This window comes from Mycteria americana, chromosome 4 (assembly GCF_035582795.1).
Source record: "Mycteria americana isolate JAX WOST 10 ecotype Jacksonville Zoo and Gardens chromosome 4, USCA_MyAme_1.0, whole genome shotgun sequence".
NCBI classification, from domain to species: Eukaryota; Metazoa; Chordata; class Aves; order Ciconiiformes; family Ciconiidae; genus Mycteria; species Mycteria americana.
Window position 1 is genome coordinate 88,675,774 of NC_134368.1, and position 23,359 is coordinate 88,699,132.

Sequence of the window (23,359 nt, forward strand, 5' to 3'; positions counted from 1 at the left end):
TGCACCCCAGTCTAAAAGTCAAAGTAGTAGTGCAAATAAGGAGAACCTAAGCAATACATAATTATCTGTATTTCTTTGTCAAAAATATCCATTTTGCTACACTATTCTCTTGTGTGTAATGAATGCTAAATGTTTGTGCTGTACGTTAATTATAACCAGATTGCTGGGGGTGATTTTGGTGCTGCCAATTTGGTGCTTTGGTGCTGCTGTTTTTAGTGTGAACTGTCTAGTGCATGCTGAAATGCTATCTAGTAATCTTGTAGATTTGTAATACATATTTTCATAAGTGTCAAATGGCTGACTATCTCGCTGGCCAAAGAGTCCAGTTAATTAGCCGGAAGCAAAGAAGGACCAGTGGGAAAAAAACCGCAAGTACTATCCAGACAGTGTGTGGCTGGTAGCAAGAATGCTTGCTGGGGTTCTCTGTGCCCCAGCTAGTTAACAGAGTGAGTAAGCAGTGGTAGAATTACTACTAGAGAAAAATAAGAGAACTCCTAAACTGTCAGGAATGGTCAATAGCTGTCAGTAAATGCAGCTGGTGGAGCGCAGGACAAGGACCTTTTAGGACAGGCAGCACAGTCATTAACATCCCAGATTAGTACTCTTCCCTGCCATGTTACAAGCTTTTGGATATGACATGGGTGGCCTCCCTCACACCTGCCCCAAAGTGTTTCTAGCTTGTATCACAAAGCTGTTCATTCTGCCAAGGAAGGCGAGTGTAGCACAACTGTCTGGGTGGCTGCTCCGTCTCTCAATGTAACTTTGAAAACTAAAGTGCAAATGTTTGTTTCTGAGAATAATTCTTTAGATTAAGTAGAACAGCTGAAACAGAAGATGCTGATAAAATCTCTCAGTGTATTATAGTGTTCTGGAGGTTTTGTTGTTTGATTTTATCACTTGTTTCTTTTCTCAGTGGGAAATTGTTTTGGATTCAGCAGAGTGGATCTTGAAACTGAGTACCTCTAACTGCTAAGCTCTTCTGGGTCATGTCTGTGGCTTCCCTCATTCTTTTGGATTCTTCTCATGAGAGCTGTTTACTTGTATTAACTCTTCAGCAGACTAGGAAGGAACTGACTCTATGGCCAAATGGTAAATTCTCTTAACACACTTTCCAGAAACACCAGTTCTAATCCTGGTTCTGGCTGAGACCTTTAAGGCCTATTCATGAAGGTGCATTTGGCAGTATTTTGACATGGGAGAGATCTTCTGCGTTGTCTCACAGATTCATTTCCCTTTATGTAAATATTCCCAAACCAAGGACATGCACATGCGAGTCCTCGCTCTTACTGAACAGCACAACTACTGGGCCAAAAAATGAGTCACTTGTATATTACCTCATTGCAATTAAAAGTTATTGAAACTAAAGGCGGCCATTAGCAGAAGTATGAGGGAACTGGGCTAAGTTGCTAAGTTGGTTTTAAGTAAAAGAAGTTGGAAAAGAAATTGCTTGGTTTTAAATATATTTTCCAGCAATTTGCATATCGTGATGTGAGCCACCTCAGTGGTCTTTAGGCCGGCACTTGTTGGCCTCTTTCATGTTTGTTAATTATACTTTTAGCGATTCCTGGGAACAGCGTCTCTCTCTCTCACTCTCCTGCTTGCAGCTGATCTACCTGATTCTCAAACTAATTCTCCATTAAGCCAAAGGAAGAAGTGGCAAAACTAAATTGCTATCTGACCGGTATTTTCATTCATCCAGTGTAAGAGTCACCAAAAATTCTAGCTCTATGCTGGTTGAATTTAGACGAGTCTGTGACAACCACAACTGAGCAACCTCACCCAACCTGCATCCTGCCACCTTCCTTAAGGTGAGTGTACTGCATTGAGTAAATAATTATGTGGCAAGGGGAGCATTCAAGCCCTTTTTCACCTGTATGTTTTACTGTTCTGTTGAATTCACCTCCCATTTCCCATGGCCAAGGTGAGTCATGGGGCAACTGAAATTCTACGCTGCTGGCTATACTATGGTGTGTCTTTTCCACCTTGATGAAATTGGTTGTCCTGGTGTAAATAATAATGAATTAGAGCAAAAATCTGATACTAATAATGTTGTCAATCATGGTGAATACTATTTCCCACCACGTTATTAGCTATTTTGTCACCCTGATGTCTTTTATTCTCTATATGAAGCATTTCTGCTTTAGACAAAGGAGGTTATAGGGGAATGATCATCCATTTGATCTTCAGGATCACGGTGCTGTTGTCTTTCCAATTAAAACATGTACACAGTACATCAAGAATAAATAACCCTCAAAATGCAATGTAGGAAAAAAGGCAAGACATTGCACTTGAAACTGGAAACAAGACAGAAGACATCCTTTTCCTAAACAGATTTAAGAAATCACTGCATTTGAAAACAGTTCTTATTAGAGATAAGTTCAGACTGAATATATATTTGTTTGATTTGCATCTTCATTAAAGGAGATCTTTGGCACTGTGAACCACTCACCCTCAGTTTCTAATAATAACAATGGCCTGATTCTGTATATGCAAAGGGTATATATGCTGTACCAAGCTTAAACGTCATATTTCCAGCCATATTTCACCACAGTAAAGGGCGGGGCGGGGAGGGAGAAGGGTTAAACAGCCTGATTACTTTGGACAGTATCACTTTTTTGCATGGTTGTATTTCATGAGTTTAATGAAATATATTAGAGTATTCATTACGTTTTCATTAAAAGTGATACTGTCATTTATCTCAAATGTGAGGCAACAATGTGTGTCAACAAATGGACAAAACAAAAAAATGGAGGGATGAGCATTCATACAAGCAAAATAGCAATAGCAGGATCACTAGGGATGTCGAAGGAAAGTAAATGCTTAGATGAACTGTTTTAAACTGTATTACTTGTTAATTTATACATTAAAATGTATTTAATTGGATAGCTGCTTTGGTATTAAATTGTTTTCTATTACATTTTTAAAGTATTGATGTTATTAGCAACAGCAGTTAAAGCTTAGCTTTCTTTCACGCTTATCTTTATTCTTAACCACCTTTCATAGCAACTGCATTATAACATTTCAAAATAAAAAACCAAAATCTTACTTTTTTCTGAAGTCATATCAACCTGGAAGAGAAAAAAGGGGGAAATGTAAAAGTTTGAATAGAATCGATATATATAAGTCACTAGTGAAGTAGTACAGGTTGAGTCAAATCCACTAGATGTATGGAGACACACAGATTCATTGACTTAAATGGAACCAAGAATGTATTTAAAATAACGGCAAAAGCATGGCTTAATTTATTTAGTGTTTCTAATAACGGAAAAATGGTTACTTTGCTATAGTTATGGTCAACAGTGGGTGCAAAATGTTGCAATGTATTTTCTTTAAATGCAACTAGGAGTATAGAGGACCCAGACTTTTGCATTACTGGGTATGTTGTTGCATTGTTCTTTATTTATTTCTTCCTGTCTAAAGCAAAAAAGTCCAATATGGTCATCTGAAGGCCTATGTCCCATCTGGAAGGCCACTAGTATGCTTTATACATAGTTTCATTGTACGTATTTATTCCGAGATCACAGTTTGCATTTTTGCCTCTGTACTTTGTGATGATGAAAAGCAGGTGCAGAAATGACTGCAGACTTACTACTGCCTAAGGCAAGAACTAGGACTTGATGCCACTAATAGCTGTTGGTACCTCTAAATGGAAGCAGCGATGGCCCTCAGAGGCCATCTTTTTGATTTTTCAGAGGGTACAGATTGACAAAGCCATCCAATTTTACTGTTACTCAAAAGAAAACATAGCCCTTGCCAAAAAATATTTAAAAAATGCAATGTCAGACTATGAAAATTCAAGAAGCAAATTTTTGAAGTTGCCTTGCAGTTTGACTTTTTTTCAGTTCTGCTAGCACAATCATTGTCCACACAAGCAAAGATTTTTGTTGTGTAAATTTGGATATGCAAAAGTATGCAAAGTTAGAAGTAGCACTAAACATTTAATTTCCTACACAAACTTGTGGTGCTAGGATGGCTGTGAGGAATGAAAATCAGCTATACGGTACTGTTGATAAAGTGTAGTGTGTATGTTGAAACCCCCAAGATAGTTTTTCAGTGAGTGTTGAAAAGGTTTTACTTGTTTAAAAGTATTCTTTATACTCTAAAAGTAGAAAGATAAATGCCATATATTGTCTCAGGTAAGATGTTACTAATTCTTGCTTTTCCATGAACTGAAAATGAATACAAGTAAATCACTGGCAACACTTACATGTTCGTACATGCCTTGCAATCATTTAGGCTCACATTATTAAACTTCACACTTATGAAGTTTATATACACAGCAGTGTGTATTACAGATCCATAATAGTATGAATTCCTCTGATGCACAGATTGCCCTACATGGTAACCTAGGGTCCCTAGGATACTTTAATTGCCCTTACTTTAAATTGCTCCAAAGCAGTCTGGAATGATGTCAGCATACTAATTAATATTATTAACATAAAAACAAATAAAGTAAACAACAAAAAAAATTTAAATGGAAGGTGTTTTTAGCCATCAATGAGCTTGTCTTTTTGTGCTTTAGTTTCTTATATAAAAATATAACAAGTCATCAATGTTTGGAAAAATAATTTTCCAATACCTTTTACACTGCTTTTACAAAGCATAGATTTATTAAAAACAAGTTTTGGGGACTTCACTGGGAATGCATAAACAGCATTATAGAGGCTAAAAGAATTAGTTTTGTGCTTTTGGTACAAGATCGAATGATTACCTGATAAGAAATGTTACCTTCTGAATGAATATAGTGGGAATTAGCTTAAAAACTTTGGCCATGTATTCACTTGACAGTGCCTATATTTCAGCACTGAAATAGGAGTGCTAAATATTTCTGTAATGATCATAGGAAACTGCAACCCATGCAACAAAAATTCTAAACTGTGTTTCGCAGTTCATGGAAAAGATGTCCATGGTCTTTGGGGAGCAGGCTATTTGCACAGTGCTGGCACTCTCACTTGTTTCCAACAGCTGAACATCATCAAAATGTGGGGATGCTTTTCTAATATTACTCATTCATGTAGGGGTCAGACCTTAAGAAACATCTCAAACTGCCAGATTGGGGCTGGGAATGTAGGGGGGAGTTGGCCACATTTCTCCGTTAAGATGCAATTCAGTTTATGCTAAAGATGAAAACTCTACTTCTTTTACTTGGGGTAAACTTACTTGTAACTTCTGGGTTCACACTGATTCTGTACTGGACTTCAGTATCCAACTCAGAAATCTGTAAGATCCAGTCTACTGGATGCTATAAATGGACCAGATGTGTGAATTGCAGCCCTTTCAGGTATACAGGTAGTGCATTCAATTGCAATCCGGTCGCAGACTCCCCCCAACAGCGGGGAACTTGCTGATGGAGGCAATTGTTGTATTTAGGTCTGTTCCTCTGCCTCCGTTCCCCCCTACCCACCACCACTGTTTTGAGGAACTATTAAGAAACTATTCTGAAAGCAAAATGAACTCTTATACACCTCCAAAATCAATGCATCTGAATGAGTAAAACTTTAACGTAGGGAAAGTTAAACTCAGTAAACCCCAAAAGTGAGCCTGTGCAAGATCCTTTTAAGTGTACTCCTCTTCATTGTTTTTGTAGCACTGAGCTACTGATTGATACGCCTGTTTCACCACAGATTTAATCTTCCAAGCTGTATCTGTTAGTTGTATTTTAGTAGTATGCATAAGCAATAACATGCCATTATAGCAACATTACCTCTTCTTCTTGTTCTTGATCTGATTCTGATTCCTTTCAGTTCCAAAATGCCATGCAAAAAGAGAAGGGGAAAACAGAGCAGGCAAAATGCAATTTTTTTAGAAGAAGAGAGTAGGAAAACATAACTTCTGACAACATTTAACAGAAAAGACGAAAATGCAGTACGTTTCTGCAATTGATTTCTTACGTCAAAAAGTGGCAAAACTAAACTGTCAGTTTAAAACACAGAAGGCTGCAGAATCAAGCAAATTACAAACAGAAAAGTTGCTTCTGGGTGTTAGACATCAAGTGATCCTTATTTGTACCAAAACTTTAAATAGACACATGCTTTTGCACCCATAAATTAGCACGAATAAATACTTAACATAGTCAAGAACATTCCCCATTTAAAGTTAAAATATGTTGAGGTGTGTTATATTTAAATTATACAAAAATGCTGTAATAAAGATTATATTATATGCTAAAAATGCTGAGAAAAACAGGCAAGATTTTGGGCAAACAGCCTAACACATTCCTAAAAGGCATGCAGCTCCTAATCTGACAAGGACAGTAAAAAACCCGTTATCACAGAATAGCAATAAACTGACTCTTTCTAAGGAATCAAGTGCTTCTTAACACCTGATCTCACTTAAACAGAAATCAAGGGCACTCCTATGACTTATGAGAATTCAACTGGTCTCAATAAATACTAACTCATACCAGAGTTTTCCTCTCCTTTTTCTGCCCTTGATATTGGACCATTTTCTTCCCCAGATACATTAATAACTGTTATAACAATATTCTGAAGAAAGACCGTTTACACTATGTGATGTACTCATAGATTCTTGAAAGATTTGATCAGATGTAGGAAGAAAAGTCAGTGTCCAAAGACAACGCAATATTAAAATCTAGCCCAAGAAAATATTTTCGGCACTGCTATAAACTTTAAAAATTCTAGAGCTCAAGTCTGCTACATTTTTATCACTATCACCACAGACAAATAAGGCAGTCAGCTAAAAATGCTATTGCAAAGCTCATTAACTTTCAAATTGGCAAATGAAAAATATGACAAATAGTATTCAGTCCTTCTGTACTTGGCAGATGAAGTTGCTAAGCCTCTATCCATCATATTTGAGCAGTCGTGGCAGTCTGGTGAAGTTCCCACTGACTGGAAAAGGGGAAACATAACCCCCATTTTTAAAAAGGGAAAAAAGGAAGACCCAGGCAACTACAGGCTAGTCGGTCTCACCTCTGTGCCCGGCAAGATCATGCAGCAGATCCTCCTGGAAACGATGTTAAAGCACATGGAAAATAAGGAGCTGACTGTTGGCAGCCAACATGGCTTCACTAAGGGCAAATCATGCCTGGCAAATTTGGTGGCCTTCTACGACAGAGTTACAGCGTTGGTAGATAAGGGAAGAGCAACTGACATCAACTGCCTGGACTATTTGACACTGTCCCACATGACATCCTTGTCTCTAAATTGGAGAGATATTGATTTGATGGAGGGACCACTTGGTGGATAAGGAATTGGCTGGATGGTCGCACTCAAAAAGTTGCGGTCAACAGCTCGATGTCCAAGTAGAGACCAGTGACGAGTGGTGTTCCTCAGGGGTCGGTATTGGGACAGGCGCCGTTTAACATCTTTATTGGCGACATGGACAGTGGGATTGAATGCACCCTCAGCAAGTTTGCCGACGACACCAAGCTGTGTGGTGCGGTCCACACACTGGAGGGAAGGGATGCCATCCAGAGGGACCTTGACGGGCTTGAGAGGTGGGCCCCTGCAAACCTCATGAGATTCAACAAGGCCAAGTGCAAGGTCCTGCACATGGGTCGGGGCAATCCCAAGCACAAATACAGGCTGGGCTGAGAAGGGACTGAGAGCAGCCCTGAGGAGAAGGACTTGGAAGTGTTGGTTGATGAGAAGCTCAACATGACCTGGCAATGTGCGCTTGCAGCCCAGAAAGCCAACTGTCTCCTGGGCTGCATCAAAAGAAGCGTGACCTCCCTCTCTACTCCACTCTCCTGAGACCCCACCTGGAGTACTGCATTCAGCTCTGGTGTCCCCAACATAAGGAGGACATGGACCTGTTGGAGTGAGTCCAGAGGAGGGCCACAAAGATGATCAGAGGGATAGAACACCTCTCCTAGGAAGACAGGCTGAGAGAGTTGGGGTTGTTCAGCCTGGAGAAGAGAAGGCTTGGGGGAGACCTTATAGCAGCCTTCCAGTACCTGAAGGGGGCCTACAAGAAAGCTGGAGAGGGACTTTTTACAAGGGCATGTAGTGATAGGACAAGGGGTAATAGCTTTAAACTGAAAGAGGGTAGATTTAGATTAGATAGAAGGAAGAAATTCTTCACTCTGAGTGTGGTGAGGCACTGGCCCAGGTTGCCCAGAGAAGTTGTGGATGCCCCGTCCCTGGAATTGTTCAAGGCCAGGTTGGATGGGGCTTTGAGCAACCCGGTCTAGTGGAAGGTGTCCCTGCCCATGGCGGGGGAGTTGGAACTAGATGATCTTTAAGGTCCCTTCCAACCCAAAGCATTCTATGATTCATATGTTAAGAACATCATATGATCTACAAACATTATCCTTACACTTTGTGAAACAGGTATGAATGGTAACTTCATCTCCAGAGAGGTGTCACAAGACATGGTTAGACAACGTGGGAAGTCTTTGGTAAAATAAAAAATGAACCTAGAGGTACTCATTGAGTCCCAGATCTGTCTCACCCCTGAACAGAATCGGGATAAAATTTCTGTATGAAATAAAATTAGCACAGGTCTTGTGCAACACCAAATGAAACCATGGGAGCTATATAGCGCAAACTGGATTTTCATCTCCCTTCTGTCATCTCTTCTGAGTCCTCAGAAAATATTTGATAACGTCTTTGAACACTGGCGTTAAGAGCACCAAACCCAAAAACCTGAAAGCCCTTGGGTGGTATTTATTCTTCCTTAAAATACCTGACTACAACGCTTTAACAATATTTTGGCCTCCTATTCATTTCTTGCTTATATTATAATGCTGATGACTATAGATCAGTATAATTTCACAGTACCTTTGTGTAAACAGGTAAAGTGATGTTTAAATTACATATGGCTTGATGAACGAGGCCTCTTGTAGATTTTGGCTCCTTCATGAATGATAATCGTCCACAGGGTTCTTGAGTGGTATCTCGCACCTGGTAGAGCAAACATACAGACATTTAATCTGTTATTTTGCTATATGATCTACTTGTGCCACTCAAAACTCTTTACCAGAAAGAGGCTAGATGTGGGAGGAGAAGTCCATGTAGGCAAAAATAATGTGTTTTCTCTTTTTTTTTCCCCCTGCTTGTTTGTAAATGTACACACGGATGTATTTGTGTGTCAAAGCAAGAGCAGACACAAGCAGGTACATGCTTACACATTAGAAACTTATTTATAGAAGGCAGTCCTAACGCTGTAATCACAGTCTTAAAAGATCAGAGACATTCCAGTATGACTGGGCTCTGTGATGACTTACAACACCCATTTTTCACTGAAATGGTCCCCAAGCTTTCTGGTCATAACAGATACTCATTTTGTATTAGGTGACAAAAGGAACTAAGTAATTTTCCCCCATATGGCAAGAATATGTATTTATGCTGATGTTTGCGGTAATTCTCTGCTCAAAATTTTAGTATTAAATGTTGTGTTTGTTCATTCGGCTACTCTTTTGGCTGAGTGGCTGGAAACAGTGAAAGAATACACTTAATATGTCTTCTCTCGCAAATGTTTTCTCAAACATATTGATAAATCCTAGTCTTAGAATGAAGAAATTTGCTGGAATATATTTACAGGTGTGACCATTATTATCTACAAAAGATACTACATCATGCCATACTTTAAGATTTTCCAGTGAATCTTAGAAAAATCTCTTCCACAGGTGTTAGTAGGAACAAGTGTAAACACTTAGAACTTAAGATACTGGTGATGTGGTTTTAGCTTTTGTACGTGATGTCAGGAGGATTACGTACGATATCACAGAAGAAATACAACTGAAAGCATTATCTCGTTCTTAGGTTTCTGAACTGATAAAATGATACAATTGGATACATGTGTATTAACTTTATCAGACTGAAAATACTAGATGCAGAGACATACATGTTTTTGAACATATTTTGGAAAAATCCATCATGGAGAAAAATATGCATAGCCAAAGGTAGGTGGTGGCACAGATAAAGTTCTAAATTAAAACAAGCTTACAAAATATTGCTGGAAAGGAGGGAGAGAGTTTAAAAGTTGTCTAGCAGCATACAGCATATTTAATACAATGAGGGAGTGGGTTGATTTTCTCTACTTTTTGGAAGTTTCCATTCATAAAGCATTTCTCTAAAACTGTTTTATGTAATGGTAATAACTAGCGTACTCTACTAGTGTAGTCGGGATGTCCCAGTAGAAGGAAAAGTTTGTGGGAAGAGGTTTGCAGTGCCCTCTGAATCTCTCTCTCCAGAAAAGAAGGTGATGGTGGCTCGGTGACAGCAGCCCTCTCTGCTGCTAGCACAGACCACAGCGAGAGCACTTTTTTACATGACTTACTGCTCCCTGCAGATCTCGTGAACGATGCAGATGAGCCCCATAGACCATGGTGTTTATGTCACTGGCTCTAGGGCTAAAGCATTAGTTAATTTTGGATGAACGGAGGTTTTGTGTTTTGGCTTTGGTTTTACAAACTTTCCTACTCACATAAAGTTTTTAAAAGAGAATAGTACAGTAATATACACTACAGGGATAAAATTAGGTTCCAGTTGGGGATTTATCAAAATTAATGACTTCCTTTTTCCTTTGTTCTCAAAACCATGGTAAAACCATAACTCGAAATATCCAAAAAGGAGCCATGCTTTTCTTACTGTACCCCCAAGGAAGTTTTGCATTGCTAATGAAGGGAGGATGATTGGTTGAAGAACAGTTATATCTGTATTTACAGCCATATGCATATTTACAAGTGTAGGGTACAACGATCATATTTTGATAGATTTCTGCCAATTCTACAACGTTTTCTGACACTTTTTTGCAGTTTCCGCATTTTTTCCTGCAATATATTGAACCATGATACAGAAAACAAACAAGATCAAACTTGATCAGCTCTTTAGATTATAAAGTAGAGAACAGGATTCCTAGAAGTACCATTCTGGTGTCTGAAAGAGTGCTGTGGACACGTGCATATATAGCAGAACACAGGCACAGATAATTATATTTAGAGAAAAATCTTACTAAATTTTAGGTAGCCACTTCTGGTTGTTTTGACTACCCAAGTCAACATTTAATCCATTATCATAAAATAATTTGGAACTGTTCTACAGCCTGCTAAGTTTATTGTAAACTCAGAAGTAAACAAAAAAGAAAAATACAATCCATAGCTCATATTATAACATTACCTTAACAAACAGAGGAAGTCTATTTTCTTTGAAGGCAAAAAAACTGAATATATGATGTTGCCCACTCTTTGTTAGTGGCACCAAATTGCCAAAGCAGTCAACATAGATGGGTTTTCCTTCTAACACCTATTGGAAATGAAAAAGCAGCAAAGCAGCAATTAATCACAGTGAGGTGGTTAGGATTTCTTCTTAAGCATAATTCTACAGTAGTTTCAATCAATTTCTTAAATTGTTAGGACTTGTCAGCATTTACAAGATTTGTTATGTACAGTTACCTAAAGTCTGTGGAAACATTTCAGATTATTAAATTTCAAATGGAATACATTGTTAATTCAATAACAATCGCGTGACACTATAAATGACAAAATGAGTATTCAGTGTCATGAATCTGGGCAAATTCTCAATCTATATTTTAATTTGGATTTTTTATTGGCTCTAATTTTAGCACACTTTGCTAACCTGGCTTCATCATAACAGTCAAAGAAATATTTTCTTTAGCAATCACATCAAAAGTCCTTGCTTTGAGTGGTAGGATAATAAGCCAGTCTGGGAATATCATGAAGTTGCAGAGGACCTCTTTACCAATGCAGAAACTTTCTAAATTAGACTATCTATGTGTTTAATCTACCTGCAACAGTCTGCTGCAGCAGGCAAAGACAGTGTATATTAGTAGATTCTCTTTATTTCAGCTGGATTTGTAAAGGCCTAGAGCTTTTGAAAGTCAGGCCTCAGGTAAATGCCTCTCTGAAATGCCTATACAATGATACTGCCTACGTCTTTGGATTGCTATTGTTACGGCCCCTCCACACATTTAAATCTCAGCTTACCAGTTTTGGAGATGTTCCCTTCAAACTGTCAATAAATTAACATCTCATCCTTACTTTTCAGAAATTCAGCCTTGTCATTCAGTTTCATAAACCCATATTTTATCTAGCTGCTCTGCATAAGAAATGCCTGTCAGAGCTTCAGGAACAATGAGGACAAATTTTTTAAAGGTGGGATTCTCATGGAAAAGAGCAGATATGCTGATGATAGACTACTTATACTAAGCAGAAGAATACGCCATGCATGCAGTTAAAGCACTTTCAATTTGTCATCCCTTCTGAGGAAGCTGACAGAGCCAGAAAAACTGCATTTAGCAGGCAGTTTGCTGGATTCCACATAGGAAAGCTTTTGCCTGTTCAGCAACATATTTCTTTTTTTTTTTTTTTTTGTAAAGCAGAATATTAATCAAACCTGCTAGTTTAACTTCTCAGTATGCAAAGATGCTGACAAAACGTGACTACTGTTGACTGCCTTTGTGGTTAGTGATATTCATTTATGGAGTTACTGGAAGTTGAGATTTACCTGTCCTTTTTGGCTTTGACTATCTCCCCTTTTCTTGCAACACCCACATAGTATCAGGCTCAGGAACATAACAGTTCAGCAAAGAACACCACCCTCAAAACTCATCTTTACTCAGACATTCCTCTAAGAGGAAGTTAATAACTAAAAACTTCAAGATTTTAGTTGGCAGCTTGCTGTAGAGCTAACTAAAACTAAGTAATCACTGTGGACTACCACAGAAATGACTATGAAGTACTTGGATTGAACTTAGGGCTAGCTTGCATCCACAGAACTTAGTTTTAGGCTGAGGAAAAAGTCCATTTGCAACACCTCTCCGCTACCTCTGACCTCGCTGTTGAGTGACTTAAGTCTTTAGTCTTGTTGTGCACCTGAAACGCCAGCCAGGCTATGCAAAATTCTTACAGACTATTGCATTTTGTTTAATAAAAGCCATGGATAATGTCTCCTGCTTGCATAACTAGCCATCTCAAATAGATTTCATACTACTTAGTTGGCAGTAGCTGCTCTAGTTCTGAATCTGAATTAAAGAAATGCTGACCCTGGCACCAGAGAAAAGGAGGACAAAGAACCTGAAAGTGCTGGACTAAATGGTAACTCCCAACTTCATTTTATTACCTGCTTTCCTAGCATAAAATCAGTCCAGTTTCTAAGTACAACTGTTTAACAGGCCCACCATTAAAAAGTATCTTGGGAAACCAAATTTTTTCAATTCAGTTTTGTCCTATAGGTTTTCTAAGCCTTAGTCCCATAACAGAGAGCTCAGACTCAACCAGCCCACTTCCGTATTTACTGTCTCCTGGAATCCAGCTTAAGGTTCCCGCTACCTATTTTTTTAATTGCTGAGGACTGCCCTGAGAACACATTGGATGTCCCATTTGAATGCCGATACTGCTACGGAGAAAGCACAAAATGGTATTACTGAAGTCAGACAAGGAATTCCTTTCTAACTTCTGATAACCAGCTGATTGGATTTCCTTGTGGGTGAAGCACACAATTACCTTCCACCTTGGTAGGCTGACCCAGGAAGACCCAAATGCAGTCAGCTGAATATAGCTAGCCTTCCCACCAGCCCCGTGGACTAAGAGATCGGCCATTGCCCATTGGGAATAGGATTTCATCGCTCGTATCTGGCAGCTACTTTTCCCTTACATCTGACAAAAGTCAAAGTTTCCATTTTATCACGATGCATGATACTGCATCATGACAGTATTTGTTGGCACTATTATTTTTCAGTACTTGTGGCAGATAGAAGGCAGAAAATATTAGCTTAAAAACAGACATTAGAAAATGGAGAAAACTGTCTAAGGTTCTTGTACAGTACCTCTACATCCCTGCTTCTGGCAACTTCAGCAAAATTTTCCTGTTGTTCTAGAGTTTTATCCACCTTGTCATCTGTCATGCAAAAACATCTTAACCGTGCTTCAATGGGATCATGAGATTTGGCAAACACCACGAATTTGGCCATGTAGGGGACACAGATAATCTCTCTGTACACTTGGGAAGCAAAAGTAACAGATTCTTGTGTCTGTCGACAGTCTATCAACCAAAATCTGTAAGAGAAAATGAAGAGTTGTGTAATCAGCACAGAAAGATTTAAGCAAGAAAATGATATATTTTCCCATCTTGGCAGCATTAGCTGCTAATCACACCAATTGTATATGACAAGTCAGAATAAAGTAAAAAAACCAGTTACCATTTGGGAGGAATAGCCTAAGAATGCTCATGGTACCCCCTATGCATTTCGGAACATGAAGCAAAACCAACATGGAAAGCATTTGGACCAGAACTTACTGTCCTAACTACCACATGCAAACCCTTCACAGAGTTCCTGCTGCACAAATTCCAGGCCACTGTTTGCCCTTCTGATAAGATCTCACTCAGCTGGAAGCTTATTTGCTTCCAGGTACATGACAGGTTTTTAAAGACTTTAAGAAGTTCATTTGTCCTGTGGCAGACAGTCTCATACACCTTCTCTGACGATTGAAATATATGAACCTTTTCATGGTTTTGTGTTTATGAAACATATATATTACATTTATAAGTATGTTTATAATAATTAAACAATTATTGATGGCTTACCAAAATCAAGAAATTCTGGAAATTCATCACAGTATCCAATAAATGTTTTTTCTTCTATTCAAAAGTTGGCTATGGCCTAAACTTTGTTTTCATCTGAATTGACTCCTTATAGGGAGAATATATGATCAAAAATTTCCTGCCTTTTACCAAGAAATAAATCTCTTCTAGAATAAGCTCAGTGGTCTCTGATTTCCATCACTTTCAACAGTTTCTGATGACGTTTGAAAAGGTGATTGATCTTATCATTCTTCTAGAGTTGCCCAAAAGGTCTCTGAATTTGTTCTCGTTTATCATGTCATTATTTGATTTCTATGCAGAATATAACTAGAGAAGGGCATACTGGAAGTGTACAGTTCAGATTTCCACCTAACTGTGATTCTGCAATATGTGCCTTTCATCTAGAGAAATACAGGTTCTTCTTGACAGCTGGTTGCTGCTAAACATCTGATGATGCAGAAGAGAGTAAAGTCCCATAAAAATCTTACTAAAATGGCTTGTATCTAGTCATATGCCGGGCCTGTCATTTCTCTTCCAGGTTATGACTAAATTGTTAAACTACAGAGTGGGCAATTACATCCTGTTCTATTTAGCCCCCTGAAATCTTCCTAGGCATTGTACAATTTCCTGTTTGTTAAGTGCTGGACACATCAGTATACCACACTCAGGTGTTATTGAACTGCGTACAAACTTCTGACATGACAGGGATGCTGTGAAAGTTTCCTGAATTTTATGGATGAGGAACAGGAGACTGAAACAGCTTTTGGCATGTGTTGCTAATCCTTCAGTCTGTTCTTGGACCGCCAGCTCCAACAGGTGAAATATAAAGCTGCTTTGCCCAAAACACTTGGTTTTTCTCTACCATCTAGCTTAAAGGTTAGCAGTACATTCCTTACATACAATATAAAAAACTGAGGGTCTTCAGGTGAATGTAAATGATTTTGTCCACTGTGTAACACTGCATGCAAAATCAGAAATTATTCTGACATTAATTTAGTCAGGGACTTTTAACTTTGATTTTGCAGTAAGTTTTTCTTATGCATATTGAAGACTCGCAATATATATATTCCTATATCTGAGCCGTATTATATTTTGAAGACCCTGAAAGCAGATGTGTCCACATCTGATTCCTACTACCCTTGCCTCACAGAGGCTGTGATCACCACTGACTCACTTTTCATCGTGGTTTCTAACATGCCGTTTTACTGACAGCATCCTTCTAATGTATACGCTCAATCTTCTACACCAGTGGTTCCCAGACTGTGACACATGTACCGCAAGTCAAACATAAACATGTTCAAAGCAACAGGCAAATACAACTAGAATAAATTACTTCCACTGCATGGTGTGAAGCCAGGAGCTGCCACTGCTATCTCATTCAGGTACAGAGAGAGACATACTTTAAGATTGTTCATGTCATACCATGACAGAGAAATACTTTAAGATTACAGGGTAAGGTCATAAATTGTCTGATTTCACAAACATAATTATTATAAATGAACGTCTGCCTCTTATGATGTATTGCTAGTGCATGCAAATTGGAACAAACCACCTCAAAACTTATCAAACATACACAGTTACTTAAGACATACCATGGATGTTGCAATTCAGGTCTAGAACTTGAGCTTGCAGGTCCTCTTGTGTCAAAAAAGACCCTCCTCTTTACTGAAAACTACAGGTTCTTTACCCTTTCTTTGGGCCATTCAGGCCAGGACAACATTGCCCAGTAATAAAAATTTACAGAACTTCCTTATACCTTAGTCAAGACAACTGAATTGTTGTTTTGCAAAGATAACAACTTTCACTTAAAATAATTCTAATTCCACTCCCAAAATGTAACAGCAGAAATACACTGAGCATTTTACAAGGAGTAACACGTATTGCCTTCTTTCTCAGATATCACTTCATTTAGTTTCTCTGCGGAGCTGACGACATTTCTTTTAAATAAAATTCACTGTGCGGGTGGAAAGCATGCTTGAGTTTGACACCCGTAGGTTGGAGACGGAAGTCATGAGAGGTCAAAGACACCTCAAAAGCTGATATAATCTACAGGGGGCTTATTACTTACTGTAGATTACATAGTATTATAACCCACAAAGCATACCTTTCAAGTGTGATTTCTCTGGTCTTACTCATCTGCAGTTGAATAATAGCGAATTTCATGCTGTGCTTATCTTTAGAACCTTTAACGAACACACTGGTTAAAAAACAGGCTGATGACATTTGAAAGAGAGAAAGCATGTTTGGTACATAAAGGCTCTGCATACTGATACTTTCCTTTTAATGTGTGGGAGAATTATGCTATGCTGGACTCGAACTGGAGAGGCTACGTCCTCTGAGAAGTCACCATGTGCTCAAATGATTTGCTGTCATACACCAGGGGCTAAAAAAGCCTAAACAGATACTAAATTTTTAAAAAAGCTGCAGCTCAGGAAACAGAAAACAGCTGTGCCTCAAAGTCTGCAGTTTAATTCACATGTATTTTAGACAAATGTTATCTCTTTCCCAAGCTCATTTGGGACAGAATTAGTCTTATGAATGGGAAAATTGTTCTCCATCATTAATGATTTAACTAGACATAAACAAGTTAATGTGAATAGCAAACAGTCAGGAATCAGCTGATTCTCAGCAGGGCACAAGGGTAGATGCACTTTTAGACCAGGGCACAAGTGAAGAAATTCAAGTTAGCTTGTCCTTCATCAAAGAAGGTAATTAATTCTCTGACTGTAAATACATGAAAAATCCCATTTTCTAACTTTAACAGCATTTAAAATCATATTTGGGTTCAAGTAGTCCATTGAACATTCACTTAGATTAAAAAGAAGAGGTAGAACCCATTAAAATCTCTACATGGGACCCCACCTATATCACAGAACATTAGCAATAGTAATCAATTTTAATGTCATCATCGGGATTAGGAAACATCCACTACTAATATGGATTGTAGTTCCATAAACTGTCACCCTCGTTCTGGCTGTATTTCACGTGTAGCCCTGCTGAGGACTTCACAATTTTAGGGACTTTGACCTCTCAAACTTTGCATCTAGTCTCCACATCTGGTTCTTAAATTAATCTTTAATTTACCCCTTTAAACAGAACACTGCAAGTAGCAGATGAGAGCTAAAACACACTTTAAGATCTCCCTCTTGTGGTCACTGCTGTTAAAGAAAAATATTTAGTTGAACTGAAAAGAAATGTACAGAAGCAAAGCATCCAACTTAATGGGAAGAAAGCCATTTCTGAACTGAGAAAGTACAGAAAAATAATACTTTGTTTCGCCTAAGGTTAAAGGTACACTGTAGATTGGACTGCAAGAGCTGAACTCATTTTAACATTGAATAAGTCACTTCATTAAATAGCAAACCTAATCTAATAGTAGTAACTGCTCTGAACACTGCATGTTTGCACTGAAGGAAATCCATTGATTTTCACAGGCAAGTTATCCACGATTTTGGTAACTGTTTGCCAGACTACACACCCTAAATTTAATACTTGCCAGGTCATGGACTGCGTCTCCTGTTACGGAGAAGGAGAGTTTTGAGCATCTCTGTGATATAAATCATGGACAGTATACAAACTAAAATACATACATACATATATATGTTTGGGGGGTTTTTTTATATGAAATTTTGTTTTCAGAAAGATAGCAGTTGAATCTCATCACAAGAACAGATGGTTGGAAGAGATTCTTCTAGATCACAGTTTGGTACACCTACAGGCCTTTCTGCTCGATTTCTCATTTGTTGGATATTCTGGAAGTAACATCTTTTATAAGTTGTGTAATGAGCTACCCAAATAAGGGACTTCTGTTTCCATGGAAATTTGCATATGTCTGCATGTGAAAGAGAAAGGGTATTCAAAATGAAACCAGATTTTTTCTAACTACCTGAAAACTGAACTGTCCTTCAGATTACTATTTCAGAAAAATGAGTATGTCACTAATTCATTTCTGGGATCATAGCAGGCGCTGACTGCAAAGGACTAACGGCGGAGATAGACATGACAAGAACATTAATTTATTTTCGCAGCTGGTAAGGACTGTAGTGCTTACAGCTCACATACATCATCTGTCTGGACTGGGAGGCTCAGGGCTTCTGAAATACCTTGCCAGTTGGTTCACAGCACAGACAAAATGTCTATGTTCCTTCTACTATATAAACTAAAATAGTTTAAAGGAGATATTTGTTGAAAAAAGACATGCACTTGAAAGTAACACTGTAAACCTCATGTTTTGCTGTATAGGTACCTGGCAGACACATTTGTTGTGAAGGAAACACATTCATTAACAAACGTCAGTGGTGTTGTTCCAGTGATGTCTTCCCATTGGGCAGGGGTGGTTCCTCCTGAAACGACAAGAGATTTAAAAAAAATTAAAACCAAGCAAGTCTGCAACTTTCTTGCTTCTAAGAAATATTTTACATTCTTCTGAGTTTTTAATCGCTATGAAACCAGAAACAATTCCAGACATGCCTTCTCCTTAGGTCCACGTTATTCTGCTAATGCTAGGAGCATTGTATGGGTTTCCCCTGAGTGCCCAAATGTGGTCAAACAAAGTGCCCAAATGATTTTCAAATTATAAGTCCTGTAGAACAGCTCCAGAAATGTTAAAAAAGGCTAGAATTTTGGGGGGAGAGACGTAATTTCTTAGAAATTACTTTTGTTCATTCTAGGCTATTCACACACGTGGGGCGAAATTGGCCCAGATACAGTGCAGTTAAACTTATATTGTTACACTTGGGAAACAATAATAATGTCACTAATAGTGACAACTACAATTTATGATTTCTATAATCTACTGCTTTTTCAAATAATTCAAAGAACTCAGGTCCAGTATGTACATAACTGAGAAATTTCTTTTGCATGTTGCTATGAAAACCTAGGAAACAGTCTGTGTCTGACAAGCTCCCTGGAAGATCTTGCAGTTGAAATGTGCACCTCCCTATCGTGCTGTACAACAGACAGCCTTCTGGATTCCTATCAGTCTGTTAAGTGTTTCAGCCCTCTTTGTCACAGACGTTGCCAGCTTCCTATTTGCCCCAGGCAGCTGAAAATGTGGGCACAATCTGTCACCCTGCAGCTGTGTTTTCAAGTTCTTCAATATATGTCCCTGTCTCACCTTTCGGTGAAGAATGCCAGTTACCAGTTACCTTAAAACCACACTGAGCTTACAGAAAACAGAAAGAGAAGTGTTTATTTCTAACAGCATATTCGTAAAATATTTATAAAACACTTATGAAGAACTAAAGGAAAAACTATGCATAACCAGGGCTAAGTCAGCATGTGTGTCTGTCCCTCCTCTCATATACAGCTGACTTGTTAGATATCCATTTGACCATGTAGCACAGCCTTTATGCAAACCTTAAACCAAGTTGTATCTGTAAAGGAATACTAGTTTTCAGGAAATACCTCCTTTCTCCTTTTGGTGAAGCATTCTTGGAACTAATTTCCCTTATGAAGTTTTCTAGAAGATCCTTGCAGATTTACTGTCCCTCCAAGAAACTTACTCAAATTCCTCTTTATAGAGGAGACCATTCTTCTCTATTTAAATAAATATTGTTTCACTCTCTTAGAAATGCAAATAATTCTTTGTTGACCAGATGTTGCTTCTGGTATTTCAGCAGCTACCTAACACCTTTGTATCAAGAAACTGTAAAAGCACCTGTTCTCCGGAATGACTCATTGGCACATCTCAGTGTGTGATGCATCTTACATTGGGTTGGTATTTGAAATCTGTTTAAAAATTAAGAAAGATGCTAACTTCTAAACAGAATAAATGCATGCAGCTCATTTCTGCCTCTTAACTGAGGCTGAACGAGACACTAATCACTTTGGAGTTATAGCAAGTATAAAGTGTTTAACTCCAATATTTTCCTCTGAATCATACTGCAACATTATGTCTGCGCTACACTTACTCTGCTAGGCAGAGGTATGTTGGTTTTCAAGAAACAAACTGTAAGGAAAATGCAAAAAAACAACAAACCCGAAGTCTATGATTATATTACACATCTCTTGTTAGTCCAAACACCAAATGTTATTTCTGCTATAAAGTAATTGTTTGGAAAGTAGTTTATTTTCACAGCCTCTCATCCCAGTCAGGTTTTCACCAAGCTTTCCATGTGTATAATCGGTTTAACATATTCAGCCCACGATGCCTGACAATTTCAAGATGCACATAAAAAGCTCTAGTATTTGCATCCTACCTGTTATGCTGCATAGTAACCTTAGAGTGGGTGTGTCGCCTCCATAACCATTCATGATCCCATCACTGGAGGCCTTGGGGACGGGAATCGTCATCGTGATGGGTTTATGGAACTTTCTCCTCCTGGGCTCCAGTGTGACTATAGGACTGAAGGTAGCCTTGTTGCCTAAAATCTTCTTTATAAGTTCAGTATGCATAGGTTGAGCCTTTCCAAAGCAAAAGACAATAACAGAATAGTTATTTGAAAACAGTTTAATGAGTATGTAAAGAACTGGGTCTGTGTATTACCATGAAATCCTTAAGTTTTTACACTAAATGACAAAATTTCCTATGAAAATCTGCAGACAGAAGAACTGACTGCCAGTGAGAAGGGGAGACCTCCCTTTTTCAACTTTCCCACGCTTTCCTCCTCTTCCTATCCCCTTTCTTGGTGCTTGTCAGAGCCTTTACGGCATTAATTTCATTCACTTAACCAGTAGCAAACGATTCCCTTGTCACCCCCCTTTTCTTTTTTTTCTTAGAACAAGCTCTGAGCTTTTTTAGTAAGCTATTCAGCTATTGACAGGGGATTTCAACATGCACAGTCTCCTGGCCAAGGTAAGCTGTGGATGCATGCAGCAGGAGGAGGGGATGGGCGTAGGGGAAAGACTTCTCTCTTTCAGCAGTGAACTGTTAGGTTGGTTTACTTCATGCTGAGAATCTGTACATTTGGCCTAGTTATTACAGCACTTTGTACTTCTCTGATGCCCTTCAGAAGAAGTATTTAAGAAATTGTTCTATGACCTACACTAATATCATCATCATCATCACCAAAATTAGGTGCTTTTCCTAAGATCATATAGACAGTTAACAGAGAGGAATCTAAATTAACTGGAATATCCAAAGCTTTACCACTTGCTTTGACTTTTGCGTGGATTTTTTTTTTTTAAATTATTTTTACTAGAAGCATTCTAGACAACAGCATACAACACGATAAACTGAATATGCTGGTTCTGCATTCAAAGAAGGTGATTTTACACTAAAAAAAAAAAAGGGAGAAGAAAAAGAAGAAGAAAAAAAAAATATAAGCTTTGTAATTGTTTCATTGTACCTGGAGGCCAACGCGAATTCGTTTGGTTAGAGCCCCTTCTGGAAAGACTGCCTGCACTTGTGGTACAACAGTGCTGCTCAGCACACCTCCCTCAGGTCCGATAAGGTTGCTGTCCTGCTTGATCCGGGATACCACTGCAAAGTACTGAGGGAAATCTCGGGTGATGATGCGGCAGATACGTTTCTTCTCAAGCTCCTCTGGAGTGTCAAGTACTGAGGCCAAAAGAGAAGAGGGTCAGAAGACAAGAATTTCATAGAAGCAATACAGCAAACTTCAAAATGCATTCAAGCTTTTCACAGTTTACCTGCAACTTACAAAAGTATTTTGTCTAGAAATCAAAAGGGAAAAGGAAACATACCCCAGTATGTTAAGTTCAGCTAAAACAGAGAAATCAAGAAAGGAACAGACAGACAGAACGAACAACTAACTGAAGGCAGCTTAAGACAGTGAACTCAGAACATGTTGACAACATCCCCAAAATCAGCAGGCAAACAAGCAAAGGGATTGGTCCAAGCCCCTTTCTACTTCACATGTTTACACTATGGCCTGGAGTAGCGTCAAGGAAACTAAACTCCAAATCAAAAATGTATCAAAGTATGAGTTCAGCTTTAATTATGTGAGTTGTCTTGTTTACTTTTGGTGGTGTTTTGTTTTTTATTTTTTTTTAAAGCCATCAAAATTAATAACACATTCTGTAGATCCTAGACAGCCCAAGGCCATTCTGTTCTCTCAGAAAGCAAGAGCACCCATGACTGACATTTCCTCCCACACATGTAGCTGCTTGGAAAGGATTAGTATGATAATTGCCTTGTTTTGGAAAGATGTTTGCTATGGAAGCTTTTCGTTTAACACTATGAAAAGGAGCAGTAGAAAACATAAGTCTAGCATCTATTCTCAGCTTTGTGATGGTAGATTTTGTTTTGTCCCACGACTTCAGCAGACCATGCAAGGGAAGTAAGCACAACTGCACAGTGCTTCTGCTGGCTCCTGTACTGAGAACACGATGATGCTCCAGCATGACTGAAAGCAAGTATCTGGAGAATGTAGTGTCAGAAATTCTAGGGCGGACCAAATATGAGGTGCTAATTAGAATGAATGGTGAAAAGCTATTACGCCCAGTTACAGAAGTAATGCAGGAGCAGAATTAAAAAAAAAAAGTCACACTGGATACCTTCATCCATCCCATTCAAGATTTCATTCAGTTCATCCTCAGTGTATTCACAGAAATGCTCCTTCCAGCTGTCCCCGTTCTCACTGCGCAGGATCACCAGCTCTCTCTCTTTCCCACGCAGAGCAGCAAAATGGGGAATCTCCACAATCACAGGCCTGGCACAGCAACACAGCGCATTAAATGCACACGGGAGAGAGGAGGAAACAGGATTAACAGCAACTCTATTCAGTCTGCTACAAAGTGACCTGGAATTCTACCTATTTCACTGGAATACTTTGGCATAATCCTAAACTAGTAGGTCACTAACACATATTAGATTTTTACAGGGACCCATTAAATGCTGAAGGACAGATTAAAAAGTGCATTCACCTCTTTCCACAGTGTGAATGATA

General features: G+C 38.6%; 1 protein-coding gene across 9 annotated transcripts in view; it reads right to left on the minus strand.

Annotated features, from left to right (window-relative positions):
- Window positions 1–23,359, minus strand: part of ANK2 (ankyrin 2) — a 203,607-nt gene that overhangs the window by 27,807 nt on the left and 152,441 nt on the right. For 7 of the 9 annotated variants that reach the window (XM_075501226.1, XM_075501225.1, XM_075501222.1 and 4 more), the window contains 9 exons: window positions 22,968–23,122; window positions 21,797–22,008; window positions 20,708–20,912; window positions 18,754–18,850; window positions 13,753–13,981; window positions 11,085–11,210; window positions 8,745–8,867; window positions 5,705–5,737; window positions 3,047–3,068 (listed from right to left, as the gene is read on the minus strand). In XM_075501226.1, coding sequence (XP_075357341.1) covers window positions 3,047–3,068; window positions 5,705–5,737; window positions 8,745–8,867; window positions 11,085–11,210; window positions 13,753–13,981; window positions 18,754–18,850; window positions 20,708–20,912; window positions 21,797–22,008; window positions 22,968–23,122 — 1,202 coding nt within the window. The remainder of the gene's footprint in view (window positions 1–3,046; window positions 3,069–5,704; window positions 5,738–8,744; window positions 8,868–11,084; window positions 11,211–13,752; window positions 13,982–18,753; window positions 18,851–20,707; window positions 20,913–21,796; window positions 22,009–22,967; window positions 23,123–23,359) is intronic. The other 2 variants (XM_075501223.1, XM_075501218.1) reach the window with 1 other exon arrangement.